Source organism: Solanum lycopersicum, chromosome 8, assembly GCF_036512215.1.
Source record: "Solanum lycopersicum chromosome 8, SLM_r2.1".
Taxonomy (NCBI): Eukaryota; Viridiplantae; Streptophyta; class Magnoliopsida; order Solanales; family Solanaceae; genus Solanum; species Solanum lycopersicum.
The window spans coordinates 1,623,765-1,637,702 of NC_090807.1; the positions used below are offsets into that span (position 1 = coordinate 1,623,765).

General features: G+C 25.2%; 2 protein-coding genes and 1 non-coding gene across 3 annotated transcripts; 1 reads left to right on the forward strand and 2 right to left on the reverse strand.

The window, feature by feature from the left end:
* Window positions 1-117: 117 nt before the first annotated feature.
* Window positions 118-2,129, forward strand: LOC101259062 (uncharacterized). Its single transcript, XM_004244420.5, has 2 exons — window positions 118-414; window positions 1,507-2,129. The coding sequence occupies exons 1-2, from the start codon at window positions 247-249 to the stop codon at window positions 2,068-2,070; spliced, it is 732 nt and encodes a 243-aa protein (XP_004244468.2). The 5' UTR covers window positions 118-246; the 3' UTR covers window positions 2,071-2,129.
* A 2,725-nt stretch (window positions 2,130-4,854) lies between these two features.
* Window positions 4,855-9,852, reverse strand: LOC101259353 (bZIP transcription factor RISBZ4). Its single transcript, XM_004244421.5, has 6 exons — window positions 9,397-9,852; window positions 6,629-6,746; window positions 6,165-6,321; window positions 6,001-6,076; window positions 5,764-5,889; window positions 4,855-5,398 (listed from the first exon to the last, which is right to left on the reverse strand). Exons 1-6 carry the CDS (start codon window positions 9,676-9,678, stop codon window positions 5,102-5,104), a joined length of 1,056 nt encoding a protein of 351 aa, XP_004244469.2. The 5' UTR covers window positions 9,679-9,852; the 3' UTR covers window positions 4,855-5,101.
* Window positions 9,853-11,910: 2,058 nt separating this feature from the next.
* LOC112939995 (U6 spliceosomal RNA) lies at window positions 11,911-12,013 on the reverse strand. Its single transcript, XR_003247961.1, has one exon. It is a non-coding gene; the product is annotated as a U6 spliceosomal RNA (small nuclear RNA).
* Between the last annotated feature and the right edge of the window lie 1,925 nt (window positions 12,014-13,938).

The following is a 13,938-nucleotide window of genomic DNA, read 5'->3' on the forward strand; positions in this document are numbered from 1 at the left end:
TTATATTATCAGATCATTTTCGCTTTTTATAACAATTCATTTATTTTTTTAAAAGAAACTTATATATATTATTTGAATGATAACTTATTATACTCTATAGTCTATATATATGTTGTTTGTTGGCACATAAAACCCAATGAAGTAGAAAGGAGAAACAAAGTCCTTCTTTCTACTAACATTAACACACAACAAGAAGAAGAAAAACACACACACACACACTAAACAAACAAAGAGAAAAGAGAAAAAATGGAATGGAAAAAGTGTTATTTGGATGTAATATTAGTTCCATTAGGGTTTATGATATGCTTGACATATCATATTTGGTTATGGCATAAGGTTAAAACACAACCACTTTCTACTATTATTGGAACCAATGCTAATGGAAGGCGTTTATGGGTTTCTGCTATTATCAAGGTAAACATTCTTCGTTTCAATTTGTTTGTTCTGTTTTTTTTTTTTTACTTTGTTTCAAAAAAAAAAGAACGTCTCTTTCCTTTTTTATCGACTCTTTAGTTTACGATAAAAAAGTTAGAAATTTTGGTATATTTGATATATCTTTAGTTTATGACCATCAGATTCAAAATATTTCATTACATTTGTTTATTCTGTTTTTTTTTTTTAAAATTTTTTCAAAAAAAAAAACGTCTCTTTCCTTTTTTTATCAACTCTTTAGTTTACGATAAAAAAGTTAGAAATTTTGGTATATTTGATATATCTTTAGTTTATGACCATCAGATTCAAAATATTTCATTACATTTGTTTATTCTGTTTTTTTAAAAAAAAAAATTCAAAAAAAAGAACGTCTCTTTCCTTTTTTTATCAACTCTTTAGTTTACGATAAAAAAGTTAGATATTTTGGTATATTTGATATATCTTTAGTTTATGACCATCAGATTCAAAATATTTCATTACATTTGTTTGTTCTGTTTTTTTTTTTTAATTTGTTTCAAAAAAAAGAACGTCTCTTTCCTTTTTTATCGACTCTTTAGTTTACGATAAAAAGTTAAAAATTTTGGTATATTTGATATATCTTTAGTTTATGACCATCAGATTCAAAAAATTTCATTACATGTTTAAACTTCATGTTAAATCAAATAACACGTGTAAATTCATTTTCTACATTTGTTTTTCCTCAAATTCATTTTCTACCTAATTTGGGAAATTAAAATTGATTGAATCTAGAAAAAAAAAACAATATTTACCCTCAAATTATTCATTTTTCCTTAAATGATAGGAAAATTAAAAAGAATAGAAAATTATTGACTATTTTTTAATTGTGAAAAAGGGTTTGTTTGTTAGGGTTGTTACATGGTAAAATCATAATAACGTCACTCTAATACTTTAAATGAATTAAATTATTGCAAACTCTCTAAAGATCAAACAAATCATTACCTTTATACATAACACATCAATCAATCGTTACGCCGAAAAAAGTAAGTGAGAACAGTATTAACACAAAATATATCACTGAATAGCTAGTAACTGACGATATTTTTTTTTTTTCAGGATAATGAGAAGAAAAACATATTGGCTGTTCAAACATTTAGAAACACAATAATGGGATCAACCCTAATGGCAACCACTTCAATTTTATTATGTTCTGGTCTTGCTGCTGTTATAAGTAGCACTTATAGTGTGAAAAAGCCACTAAACGACGCCGTTTATGGTGGTCATGGTGAATTTATGGTTGCATTAAAATATGTTACACTTTTATTATTTTTTCTCTTCTCATTTATTTGTTATTCTATATCAATTAGGTTTATAAACCAAGTGAATTTTCTCATAAATTGTCCACAACAAGATCATAACAATGATTTGGGAATATTCATTTTGAGTATAGACTATATTTGTGAGTTACTTGAAAAAGCATTTATATTAAATGCTGTGGCTAATAGGTTGTTCTATGCTGCATTAACACTTGTACTTTGGATATTTGGTCCTGTATTAGTTTTTTTGAGTTCTATTAGTCTTGTTACTGTGCTTTATAATCTTGATTTTGTGATATCTAATGATAATCACAAGGGGAAAATGAGGAAATGTGATGAGGATTATGTAATATCTCATGTTTAATTTGAGATACTTTATTTTATGAAATGTTATTAATAAAAAAAAAATTGTGGTTTATTCAATTTTATGTTATTTGGAATTATTTATTTATGTATCTTTTTTTTTTTTGGTAATATATTAATTATCATTTGTTTTTAATTTTTTGTAAGGAAAAGATAAAAGCATAATATTTGTTATGAGAATGGAAATGGAAATAATGAGAAAATTTGACCATTTAAACTATAGGAGTTTCGTAAATAGTCACTAGAATAATTAGTCGATAGAAAAATAATATATACATATTCAGATATAATATGTTGTAATGATATTTGATTATTATATAATTTATATATGTTAGCTAGAAAAAACATGTCTTTAACACCTTAAACAAAATAACATATCTAGTGTGACTTTAGTGAAGTTCGAAAAAAAATAAAGTATAAGTAGATTTTATCCATGTTTTATGAAGTAAAAAATTTACGGTTTAAAAAAAAGGGAAAAAGCATAAGTATCCCCTCAATCTATGTTCGAAATTCCACTGACACACTTATACTATACTAAGGTCCTATTATCCCCCCCTTCCCCCGAACTTGTTTTTATAAGTAACTTTTTATCCCTTTTCGACCTACGTGATTGGCCAAAAAAACGTAAAAAATTATTCATAAAATGAGTTTAGAGAGGTAATAGGACATATTATAATTATTAAACATAATTAAATTAATCTGAATCAAATACCACTAATCAAAAAGTAAAATGAAATGTGACCTATTAGGCTAAGTATTAGTGTTTGATATCATACTTATGACGATCCAACTTTATGACATTGCTTATATCAGGTAAATTTATATTATAACTTATAAAAATTTAAAAAAAATTCATATTTTATTCTCATGTGAAATTCGGTTGAAGTATCATGATACATGTGCATCTCTTTTTTAAAATCTTGTTAATCTAGAAACCTGTCGGTCAGAGGTATGTAGCCATATAGTGTCAAGGATATCCAACTGGACATTCTTCGTCGGTAAAAAAATTTAACATATATACAAGTAACATGATATACGAAATGATTAAATAATATATTTTAGAACATCCTTAACATAATAAGTTGCTATTTCTCGACACCCTTTATAATGAATATTGCATAAAATCTTGTTAGCTCAAAATGGCTTATTTGACATGCTGCTAAAATGGCTGATTTGATCACATGCACGCTGGGTTATATTGTTACATTCACTACTAAAAAAGACAGTAAATATTTAGTTTTATTATTTATAAAATTGATCATCGAATGTCGATTTTTTTTTTCACTTAAAAATCAAAAGAATATAAATTGACTTTTGGAGATTGATTTTGCGAGAAAAAAATAAAACTTATAATATAATGATCTTTGGAGGTTGATTTTACTGTGGAAATTAAATTTGAAGAGTATGAACAAAAATAATCATTGGCCGCGATTTTTGATATGCATTTTAATTTGGTAAATTCTTGTGATTTATATATATTTTTTTAATGTAGTTTATAAACACAAATTAATTTCCAATTTTTTTAAAAAATCTGTCCGAAAAGTATGGTCAAAATTTTATTTTGACTCCTGAATTTAAATTATGTCATGTAAATATAACAAATGAGTTACATTTCACGGTTTGGTGAAAAATCGACTCAAACCTAAAAGTCAAAATCAATTGCAAAAATTGATATTTTATTTGTTTTTAAATTTTAAAAATTAATAATATTTAATTTGATCTTGATTTTTATTAAAAAGATTCAAAAAAACAAAACTAAATAAATCGATAAATTATAGGAAAAACTACCTAATTACTCAAAGATTCCTACCATATTCACTAATTCTTCCTATAGTTTGAAACAATTACGTTGTATATCACTAATTAATAATTTCATACCAGAAGTTAAGTTAGATACACCTGGATACATGTTTTCGCTGTCAAATACATTGAAATACGGAGAGAGGCGAGCTAGAACAAGAGGGAGACGAGCGAGATTTGTATATGTATCTCATATACATATGAATCACACTAAAAACACAATAGATACATGTATTTGTATTATCTGGTGTGATTCGTATGTATATGGGATACCATATATATAGAAAAGAGGCGAGCGCGATGGGAGAGAGGCGAAAGAGATTTGTTCGTGTACCCTAAATACATTCAAATCTACTTGAATATAGTATATCTTTAATAAATTACACCTAATTTTAACTCCGTTATCTTAAAATACATGTATTTAGATACACCATAATCAGATAAGATTAATAATATTACAAACTAGTGTATCCGAAACTTATAAATATTTCATATCTTTTGATCATCAATTTAATTGTAGTCTACATTTCACATGCACTATAGCACTATATAGACCATTTCTTTAAAAACCATGCTCAAGAGTTAAGCCCAACACTCTCAATTTTTTAATTTTTTTTGAAGAATGAAGGTGTGTGTACAAGCGTGTATATATAGTATATAATAGGTATATATTTCATGTATAACATGTTGAATATACACTTCTAAACAATCTATATACATTTATTGCATGCTACAACACTTTTTTAGAAGTGTTTGTGATGGAAGGGAACATCTACATATATCTTTATCGTGTGTTTATTCGCAAGTGAAACAATTCTAGTTTTTAGTAGCGATAACAACATGATACAAATAGAAATAGATAAAAAAAAATTGACGTAAGTATGATGAAATATAATTTAGTTCGTCCACCTGACACCTCTAGACATAATATTTCAATACATATTTAATAAATGAACTAAAACTTAAATAATAAAAAAAATATACATTAATCGATGGATAAAACCCATATATTTTCTTATATCAAATAACAATACATCATATTAAAGTTCATAGTGTTAACAAACTCAAACATATAAAAGTCCTTAAATAGTTACATACAACTATGATTAAGTCTCACATACAAATTGTCTATAATAATACATAAATACCACAATTATAATAATCATAATAATAATATTTATATAAGTAATTAATTTAAAATCCATAATTCACTTTTAAATAAAATGAACATACTATTTGAAGGACCATACTTCTGAAATGCAGCTAGCATTATCACTCATAGCTCCATTATTGATATTTCTATCGAATGCATTAACATTTTCGACTCCGATCATCGGATTCTGACCGGAAATTCCACCCCACGAGTCTTCTCCGATAACGTTGATGGCCGGAGAGACGTTATCGAGACGACGCATCGTAATATTATTATTGGTATCGAGAGATTGAGGAGGGGTCAAGTAATTTAGGAAAAGATGACTTAAACTTGAGGATACTGTACCTCTAGCTGCCCTAACCTCAGCCAATTTCACCTGTATAATTGCATGCAAATAAAAGAAAAAATTAATTTTGAGAAAAAAAATTTGAATAAAATCCATAAATATAACTACTTTTTGATTTTTGTGATTAAGAATAACCATAATTTATGAAATTTCAAATTTCATACGTGAAATCTCTCAAAATTGTCATGAAGTTTCATATATAAAATATAAAATTCTACGACTTTGACGACTGATGAAATAAAAAAAAGAACATGTTTGAAAAGTAACCAATGTGTATTATATTTTTATGGACTAAATTTAAATATCTACTCGTAACAAAATCTTTTTTTTTTTTTAATAAAAAAAAACATTCAATTGGAAATTAAATTAAAGTGTAAGAGAAAAAGGAAAAATACTTTGGCTCTTAATTCTTCCACATTTGACTTTAGCACTCTATTATTTGTCAAAGATTCTTTATATTGTTGTGTAGCATCTGCTAATTGCTTAAACAATGCTTCATTTTCACCTCTAAATTGATCAACCTGAGGAAAAAATAAAATAAAATTTCTCAAAAAAAAATTAAAATTCTATAATTTAAATGTATTTTCTTTTTTTTCCAATGGAATAATAATAAAATTATATAATTTAAATACCTGACTTTCAAGATCTGCTAAATGTGCTTGTTTTCGTCTTCTCGAACGCCGTGCCGATTCTCTATTAGAGGCTTGTCTGACAATATTATTATCGTTGATCGAGTTAACTGAATACGTTTTTCGAAAGTTAATTTGATTAATTTTCAAAATTGAACGAGTCTTACCTTCTGATACGTTTAATATCCAAGGGGTCCGCACTTTCCTCGCACGGGCCCACATCACCCTCCACGTCATCATCATCAGAGTAGGACCCACTATTGGCTCCCATAGTTTGATTGTCTCTCATTTTGGACATAATAATAGTTGGTGTTGGACTTCCAGCTGAAATTAAATTTATATAAATTCAATATATTTTTTTCTGATAAAATAAATGAAATAATTAAATGGATGGTTTGATACGATGAAAGTTATTTTTAAAAAATTATCTTCTAAAAAAAAATTTATATATATTTCTCAGCATTCGATTCGTAATATCAATTACTTATCACGTTTTCTATGTAAATTTTTTTATCCTTCATAAATACTTTTGGCTATATCCTTCTTCGTAATTTAATTAGTTTTTGCAGATAACTTTCGTCGTACCAAATATAATGAATTATATATAGTAAATATATATATATATATATACCACATATTGAAGATTGTGAATCCCCAGTTACAGAAATGCTGGATTGCTTGGGAGTAATATTTGGAGACCAAAGGGGCTTTTCTGTCAATGCACAATTTGATAAACCACTTAATATATCCTGTCATTGCAAAATAAATAAATATATAAGTAAGCAAAAAAGAAAAAAAATTAGGTGGAAATTAATTTTTTTTAAAAATTGTTCTACTAACTATCAAAAATAATTGTTAGTATTTTCCTTTGAAAAAAAAAAGAAGATATAAAATGAAATGACTATGTAGAGTGACTTTGGAACGAATTTTTAGAGAATCTGATAATATATAAGGTCGTTAAATATTAGATTAATATCTCTTTATATATAAATTTTTACACGTCTATACTCAATTCTATATATAAATATCTAAAAATAGAAATCGTAATAATAGTCTAATGAAGAAAAAAATCAGAATATTTAAAGGTGGAAATAAATATTTGGTATTATTATCACTACAATATTCTAAAAATTATTATTTGATATGTTGCATCATCAGGGAAGGTATATTTCAAAAAATTAAAATAAATATGACTTTTTAGAGTTTGAATGGCTATTTCACTATTCAACTAAATAGCATCTCATCTTTTTTTAAAAAATTAATCTAAATAGTTGTTCAAGCAACTGCTTAAATTAAAAAAAAATAGCAAACAATTTATAATATAAGTATAATTTAGTATAACAATTTTAAAAATGATATGGTACGCAATTGAATCTGATCAATACAGAAAATCTTGAACCAAAAAAACGATAAAAAAATTCACAAACCACTAAATCTTGTCAATTTCTTGGGTATATATATACCAGATCAGGAACGGAGTCAGCTTATCACCGAAAATTTAAAAATTATTTCGAAATATTAACCCCACCCCCACCCAAACACCCCCAATTAAAAAATAAGATCTTCTAAAGATGTCCCTAGGGAACTACTCTCAAACTATGCTTTAAAAGTATACTCTATTTATTTAATTATTATTACTCTATTTATTTAATTATTATTTTATACTTGTGTGTGTGTGGTGTGAAAGAGACATTGAAATATATAATTATTGTCTTTTTATTTTTATTTTCTGATTAATTATTTTATGGTGTCATTCTCAATCTATACCTAATTTTTTTTATATATAATACAAAGAAGTAAGACAATTTCAAAAAGCACAAACTGCCCATAGAACCTAATCAAAGGCAATAAATCAATCATTCTCCACTATAACAAAAAGTAGAAAAAGAAAAATTAATTCCTTTTTTAAAAATAAATTACATAAAAATCGCACGAGGTAAATCTTATTTCAATAGTATAATATTTTTATAAATTACGTAAAAAAAAAGAAAAATCGCAGACCTTTATTCGAAAATTATTTGTTTTAAAATCACTTGTTTAAACTCTAAAGTTTTTTTATTATATTATATATAGTATGATTATATTCCTCTGAAAGTTATACAGCAAACCGACCATTCACAGTAACATGGAAAATTAGTATTTAATTAAACACACTTTATATTTTAAAGTAATTAAAAAAAAAAACTCTCAAATATTATTTTGATTACTTAATTTATTCATTAAAAAGTGAGATTCCAAATTATGTCTAGTTAAGCACCATGAATATAGTCAGAAACTGAAAGGAATCAATTTTTTATAAAAATATTTGAAAACCTATTAATTATGTAAAAAAAATATCTTATAATCTCCTTATTTGTACTATATTTTTATAGTTAATATAGTGATAATTTCACGAGTTGATATTTAATATAATTTACAAGTGAGATAATATAGACGAGTAGAGTAAACACAAATTTTATTTATATCTCGTAAAGATAAAGAGATAAAATACAAAAGACAACCGATTCAGGTAAATACATACACGAGTTCATATTCAACAACTTATTATATTATATGTAATTTGATTAAATCTAGCTTTCTCTATCACAAACGTAATTAAAGGGGAGAAGAATTCATATAGTAACTACAAATAAAAAAAAATTAAACATTATTTCTCCTAAATATTATTTTCCTCTAAATTATTTTTTATATTTTCACACAACAAAAAAAAAACTTATTTGAAATGTGATTTTTTGTAGTCAGTTGTCACTTGTATATACTCTACCAATAATAAATAGTCACGTCCCAAATAAAAATAAAATATGGCCCCCCTTTTGTATTTAATACTATTTGTAATAAACATTTATAAAGTTGCTAGGGCTTATCATAATATAATTAATTAAATTAAAAAAATAAAATTAAATCACCAAATTGTACTTTATTTCACCCAATTAGATTCCAAAAATCTTTGTAGCATCTTTCTCTTTAAATATCAACCCACCCTCTTCATTTATTCTTCAAACATTAAATTCATCTCTCTTTTTCTTCATTTTAATTCATTTCTCCTCTTTAATTTTTTTTTTTTGTGGTTCTAATATATAGATTCTTTAACACCATATCAAAAGAAATATTCTTTTTTTTATATATAATTTTTCAAGTAATCTTTCAAATATTTCAAAATCAAGTATAACATGTTAAAGTACTGATTGTATATTACAAGACTAATAAAAAGACATGAAAAGAAAATAAACATAAACTCTCCCTTATATAAAATACATATTAAAGAAGTAAACAAGAGTTGTGCTGGCGGAAGATAACAGATATTTATAAAATTAATTAATGTATGTGTAAACTGACATGAACGATACGATTATGATAAAGAATCATACAAGAAGTTTAAAAGAGGAAAAGTTTGCTAACCTGATTACTCATAGTAAATGAGGGAGCAATTGAACAAATATCATCAAAAAGTTGAGGATGATGATGACTATTATTATTGTCATGATCATGATGATTAATATTAATATTAATATTATTATTATTATTGATATTTTGTTGATGATCATTTCCTCCAAAAACATCACCAATTTTTGCATCTTCTCCACAAAATAATTTGTTATGATTAACAAACTCTTCCAAAGCCAATAAAGATGGACTTTTCTTCATATCTCTACTAGGAAAATTAGCCATTTTTTTCTCCATATTATATATTTTTTTTCCTAAAAAAAAGAAAAATATCAAGAAGATGATTAACAAGTAATTTTGGGATTAGGGGGGAGGGGAAGAAAGGGGGGAAAAAAATAGAAGCCAAAGTGAATGATTATATAGCAAAAGGTCTAGGTTACTCGTGAAAGAAAAAGCCAACAAACAAATAAAGTTGTTTTTGTAGTGGTAAATTACTTTTATACCCTTGATATAAGCTATAATTACAATATTACATTCTCCGTCCGTCCCGATTTATGCGACACTTTTCAGATTTCGATATTCGAACAAATCTATCTTTGACAGAAAATTTTTCATACATCTTTTAAATATTTGAACTGTCAATTATTGAGACTACAGTACTTTTTACGTAGTTTATAAATATATAAATTTTATTTCAATAAAATTGACATAAATTATTAATCAAGCTGAAACAGTTTAACTCTAAAAAATGAAAAAATATCATGGGATAGGAGTATCCTTTTTTCTTATTTAATTTTGTTCGGTAATTTTTTAAAATTATTTTGTATATTAAGAGATAAGGTTTGTAAATTTTTATTTTTTTTGAGAATGATTCAAAGGTATAGCTATAGCTTTGACATATAATAAACTCAAATTAGCCATTGACTCAAAGAAGTAAAAAAATAAGAAAAAAAAAATTAATTCTGAACTTTGCTAGAAGAATTAAATTTATCGGTTGAAATTTTATTTTGATATAAAATATCATAAAGTAAATTTAAAATTAAATTTTTCAAAGGTATATAGTTCTATACTCCTATACTTGATTTATAGATTCTTAAATAAATCACGTGACTCACTACCAATTTAAAAATAAAAAATTAGGATCTTTTTTATTTTAAAATGGAACATTATTCCTTTTAATAAATTTTAAGCGACATAATTAGTATTAATTGGGCAATAAACTTCAAATACCAAATAATTATAAAGAAAAATCATCAAGTAGTTCTATTTTTGGTATTTTGGAATTAGGCTTAATTTGTTTTTTTGTTGTAGCGGTGGGACATTTTGAGATATATATGAATTTTATTCATATTTTTTTAATTATATTTTTTTAATCTGATAATAAAAATTATGTACTAAGTAAAATATACTCAGAAAATTCTAATTAATAATATTTAGAAAAATATAAATTATAATAATATATGATAGTAAAATACGCATCTTTTCCATCAAAAAATCTCATATTAAGGTGTAATAACAATTCTTTTAATATATAAAAGCCTAAATTTGAAATCTTGAATTAGAGTTAAAAAAATACTTACTAGTAATTAATTATTTTTATAGTCTTATTGATTAATTAGTCTCATTTTTTCTACCTTTTTTGGTCTAGCATTTCACAGTCCCACAAAATCTAAATAATAAAAAAAAAATGGAAAAAACAAAAAAGAAAGAAGTGATAAAAACTGCTTTTTGACTTGTCAAGTTTCTTAATCCTTAAGTTTTTTTTCTAAAAATAAATAAATAAATTTTTTTTTCACAAATGATTTATAACTTTTTGTTCAATAGTAAATTTATGCTAAAAGATTCATTAAATATATATATATATTAAATTTAAAAAGTAAAGTAATATTAAATTCGTCATTTTAAAGTATAAAAGTCATAAATTGAAATCTCAACACCTCAGTCCTTTATAATAGAAATACTTTGTTAATATGTATTCTGATACTTGATTAAAGTATCTCGTATAATTTCAGCGTCTAAATAAAATAATTTCATACTCTTTTAAGGAATTGTTATTATATAACTCATTTTAACTTAATGTATTTTGATTAATTTGTTAACTTATATTAATATGGTTAGTTCAATTATTTCAACTTATTGTCTTCAAAAGATAGAAGAACGGAGTAATGAATAAGCCTTGTTGGTATATTCTCCAAATAACTTTGTAAATTTACACAACAAAAATAATTTATTAATTATTTTTGAAAATATTGCTAAAATTTAAATTTGCATAATATTGAATTAAAAGACTTCTCTTCTAAATAAATGAAAATTCTTGACCTTTTTTTTTTTTTTTTGCATTTTAAAATTAATATCACAAAGTACTAAACTTTATTCATCAAAATAGAACGAAAAAAAAAAGGGAATATTCTTGTTGCCACAAGAGGAATATTTATTTGGTGATAAATACTATTAACACAAAATCCACATGGTTGATGTAACCAAAACACTTTTCATTAATTAGCTTAATCTTTTTTGATTTTTTTAAAAAAAAATTTGGATCATTTCTCGAATTTTGCATGCCATCCTTGCACAGAAATCATACTAATTTTCTCTGTATTGTTTTAATTTTATCAGATGTCCCCGAAGGGACAATTAGCTTAATCTTTTGCTATGGTTGATGTATAATTGTATTTATAGAATTTGATTAAATTCATCTTATTTGTATATTGTTTTATGCATTTATCAAGAGGAAAGAGAATTTGGAGTTCCTCTGCGATTTGAAAATAGTTATCAGGTCGAGTTTACTTACAAAGAGTGCTAATTAACACGTTAACTCATTCTTCTACTGAATTTTACCTACATCGTATAAATATATTGTTATAAGGAGTGAAAAAGATTAAGAGTCCTCATTTTAATATGACGATAACTATTAATAAAGAAAAAAATTTCTCCACATCTATTTAAAAAGGATTTCTAAATTTTAAAACACGAAAAATTATTTATCTTATAAAATTTATTGATAATCAATCATATAACAATTATATATTTACTCCCACTCAGAAGAAATTTTAAGTCTTCTAACTAATATTTTCGATTCAATACTCCAAAATTATTTTTATCTCAGAAAATCATATCAAGAGGTCGATATACAAATTATACAAATATCGAGGGTTTTCATAAAAATAAGTGGGCCTTGATTGGGACTAATTGCACCGACCTTCAAAAGGCTGCTATAGATCCAAACATGTACTTAAAAGTTGCTCAATTCAAAATTGAAATAATAAACAAAACTTTAGGACAAAATGGTTGAAGTTAAGAAAAGAATATCCAAAGTGATTTTTATTATTATTAAAAAAAAAATAAAAAAATTGGGACCAAGAAGCTTGGTTTGAAAAGTAAAAAAATTACATGCATTTTAATCTTGAGGTATTAAAGTAATGAGTCGTAAGATAATTATACATTTTTATCGTACTTTAGTAAAAAATAAATCAGTAAGATTATGTTAGTAGAATTGAATGTGTAGTAGAAAAGTCAATAAGAATGAACAACAAAAGAGATGGTATTATATTTTCTTACAAGTGAGGCGCACGTTTATATTTGATTTTAGAAAAAAAAATATTATGACAATTAAATATAAACGAAGGTAAATTAATAAAGGAAGTAATTATTTAAAAAAGAATTTTTTTCTGTTGGAATTAACTTTATGTGCTTCAAAAAAAGACACTCCCAATCTTTACTTTTCTTTTGTTAAACAAGTGGTTTAACTTTAATTTCTTTTTCTATCTTTATAGGACTTTAATGCTTTATGAGTAGCTTGTAAGCACCTAACCTCTTTCTACATGTAGTATTCAACTATTGGCTCTTTTTTTTTTTTTAATTCGTATTGAAGTTCGATTAAATTTTGGAGACATCACTTTAAAAAAGATTTTTTATCTTCAAAAAATTTGAACTCGAATCTTCTGGTTAAAGATGGAGGAATTTGAACCATCTCGCTACAAATCCATGTTATTAGTTATGGTCTCTTTGATGACACACAACATATGGGTCCACGCCCCATTGAGATTTTTTTTCCTTTCATTTATACGGGTTCGAACTTGAGACTTCTCGTTAAGGATGGAGGACTTTCGACCATACCATCACTATTGTTGGCTCTTTGGTGACGCACATCATATGGATCCAAGCCTCCCACTAAGGTTTGAATTCGAGACTTCTAGTAAAGGATAGAAAAATTTCGACTATTCGACCACAATTCACGTGGATAATTGTTAGGCTCTTTGATGACACATAACATATGGTTCCAAAAAAGTAAACTTTGATGGCTTAACATCTTTTATTTTCTTTTTTTCTATCACTTCAAAATAGACCTGAGTTTGGTAATAGAGAATGGAAAGATGAATGAGAAAGTGAATTGAAAGTAACTTTTTTCACTTTTGTTTGGTATTAAAAATTGAGAAAGAAAGTGGACATGATGAAAAACATGTCCTTTTCTATCTTTTCTCATTCAGTTTCTCTTAATTTTTTAATCTTGTCCAAGTGATGTTAATGGTTTTGTTTTGTCTTGTTTTTCTGTTGGAA